We start from the raw sequence: 2055 nt of genomic DNA, 5'->3' as shown, positions 1-2055 counted from the left end.
ACCCCACCCCCCGCCTTCTTTTTGTGATACTAGGGATTGAACCCAAGACCTTGCACATGCTAGGGAAGCACTCTGCCACTGAAGTTGCTTCTCCAGCCCAAATATGTACAATTATGTGTCAGTTTTTAAAAAGGAACCAGACAGGGCTGGGGTTGTGGCTCAGTGGTAGAGTGCTTGACTAGTATGTGTGAGGCACTGGATTCTGTTATCAGCATCACATATACATAAATAAAGTAAAGGTCCATCGACAACTTAAAAAAAAAAAAACATCTTGGGACTGGGAATATAGCTCAGTTGGTAGAATGCTTGCCTTGCATGCATAAGGCCCTGGGTTCGTTCAATCCCCAGCACCACAAAAAAAATAAGGGGGTGGGGGGCAGACATTGTAAATGTTATTAGTTACTTATGTAGATTTTTTTAAATGCTATACTGGATGTATGCATAAAAATGATGAGATAATGAGATTATCTTGTATTATCATCCACAGCTGATCAAATACTGGGAAGCATTCCTACCTGAAGCCAAAGCCATTGCCTAGCAATAAGATTATTCCTGTTAAGAAGACATTGGATGTTTGTTCCAGTCATGCTGAATTCCACAGTGAAATCATTTAAAACCATCTAAATAAACCACTATATATTTTATGAATTACATGTGGTTTTTTTACATATATACACATATATGTATATATATGTGTGTGTGTATACAGACATACACACACACACACACACATATATATAAATACACTCTGACATTTTATTACAAGCTGCATGTCCTGACCCTCTTTGAATTAAGTGGACTGTGGCATGACATTCTGCAATATTTTGCTGAATTGAACACTATTGTGTCTTAAATACTTGCACTAAAAAGTGCACTGCAAGGCCAGAAGATTTTACAATATTTTTTTCTTTATAATATGTTCTGTAGTACCTTACCCTCTTTATGAAGTGAATTATCAATGCATTGGTTATTGTTCACTTATACATTCCTGTACAGAAATTATGATTTTGTGATTACAGTAATAAAATGATATTCCTTGTGAAGTATTAGTAACAAATTATTTGGGTATGTAAACATATTAGGGATCTTTTGGATAGAAACAAGTATTTTCTTCTAAATATGTATAGTTGATGCTGTGATACCTTAAATATTTTAATTGACAGAAAAAGCTGAACTCTTTTATTATTAAATGATTAAATGAAGCTTATAAATTTTCTTATGAGATCATCACAAATCAAAGAACAATGATCTCTTAGTAGTTTTAGGTAAAGAGAATAATTGTCTTTGCTTATTTTAACCATCCCTGTCTTAAGGTGCCCAATTTAAGAATTAGGAAAAGTGTTTATGAGCTTCTGATACAAGTCCCATGGATTTTGCTCCTCTTCTATTGTCTTCAGAATTTAAGATATTTTTTTTTCTTTGCATTTTCTTGCATTTTAAAGTAATTCGGTTTTGGTTACAATGACAAAGAATGGTATCATGTTTAAATACAGAATGATATGATGAATAACCAAGGATACCATAAAGAAATTTGAAGTAAAACGAAATATTGCTTTGTCTTTGGCACCCTTCATGTCCTTGTTGTATCCTACTTAAATGACTATTCTCCAATCCTTAATGCTGATGGAAATTTTACGTTCTGACTAGGATCAGTTATTTCCATTTTTGAAAATCATTTTTAAAAACACCCCTTTTCTTAAATTCACTGACCACATCTCTCTTCCACAGAAATAAAATATGTGGACTTAATTCCTTTAAGTAGTTTATTGGATACAATTAATGAATCATGGTATCCTCAGTGTGTGTTTTATTTGAAATATTAGAAAGCTATAGTTATTTACATTTATATTCTTAGAACCCAAGAGAATACCTGACACATAGTTAATAATAAAGGCTTGATGAATTTAACATGAAAAAAAAAATCCCAGAAGATGCAAAATAATGTTTACTCTTTTAATAAATGGAAGCAGAAACAGTATAGTTTTCTATTGTTGCTTCTACTGGAAACAAATACCTTTGGGTAATTCATAGTAGTATATATCAGATACTATCTCA

The 2055-nt window shown here is 32.5% G+C and overlaps 1 protein-coding gene across 2 annotated transcripts in view; it reads left to right on the top strand.

Annotated features, from left to right (window-relative positions):
• Snx2 (sorting nexin 2) overlaps positions 1-1043 on the top strand; it is a 73507-nt gene extending 72464 nt beyond the window's left edge. For both annotated transcript variants that reach the window (XM_048811845.1, XM_015486758.2), the window contains one exon: positions 488-1043. In XM_048811845.1, coding sequence (XP_048667802.1) covers positions 488-538 — 51 coding nt within the window. In that variant the 3' untranslated portion in view covers positions 539-1043. The remainder of the gene's footprint in view (positions 1-487) is intronic.
• The last annotated feature ends 1012 nt before the right edge of the window (positions 1044-2055 follow it).

Source organism: Marmota marmota, unplaced genomic scaffold (genome assembly GCF_001458135.2).
Source record: "Marmota marmota marmota unplaced genomic scaffold, marMar, whole genome shotgun sequence".
Taxonomy (NCBI): domain Eukaryota; kingdom Metazoa; phylum Chordata; class Mammalia; order Rodentia; family Sciuridae; genus Marmota; species Marmota marmota.
The sequence above is the reverse complement of the archived record's forward strand: the minus strand, read 5'-3'. Positions and strand labels throughout refer to the sequence as shown.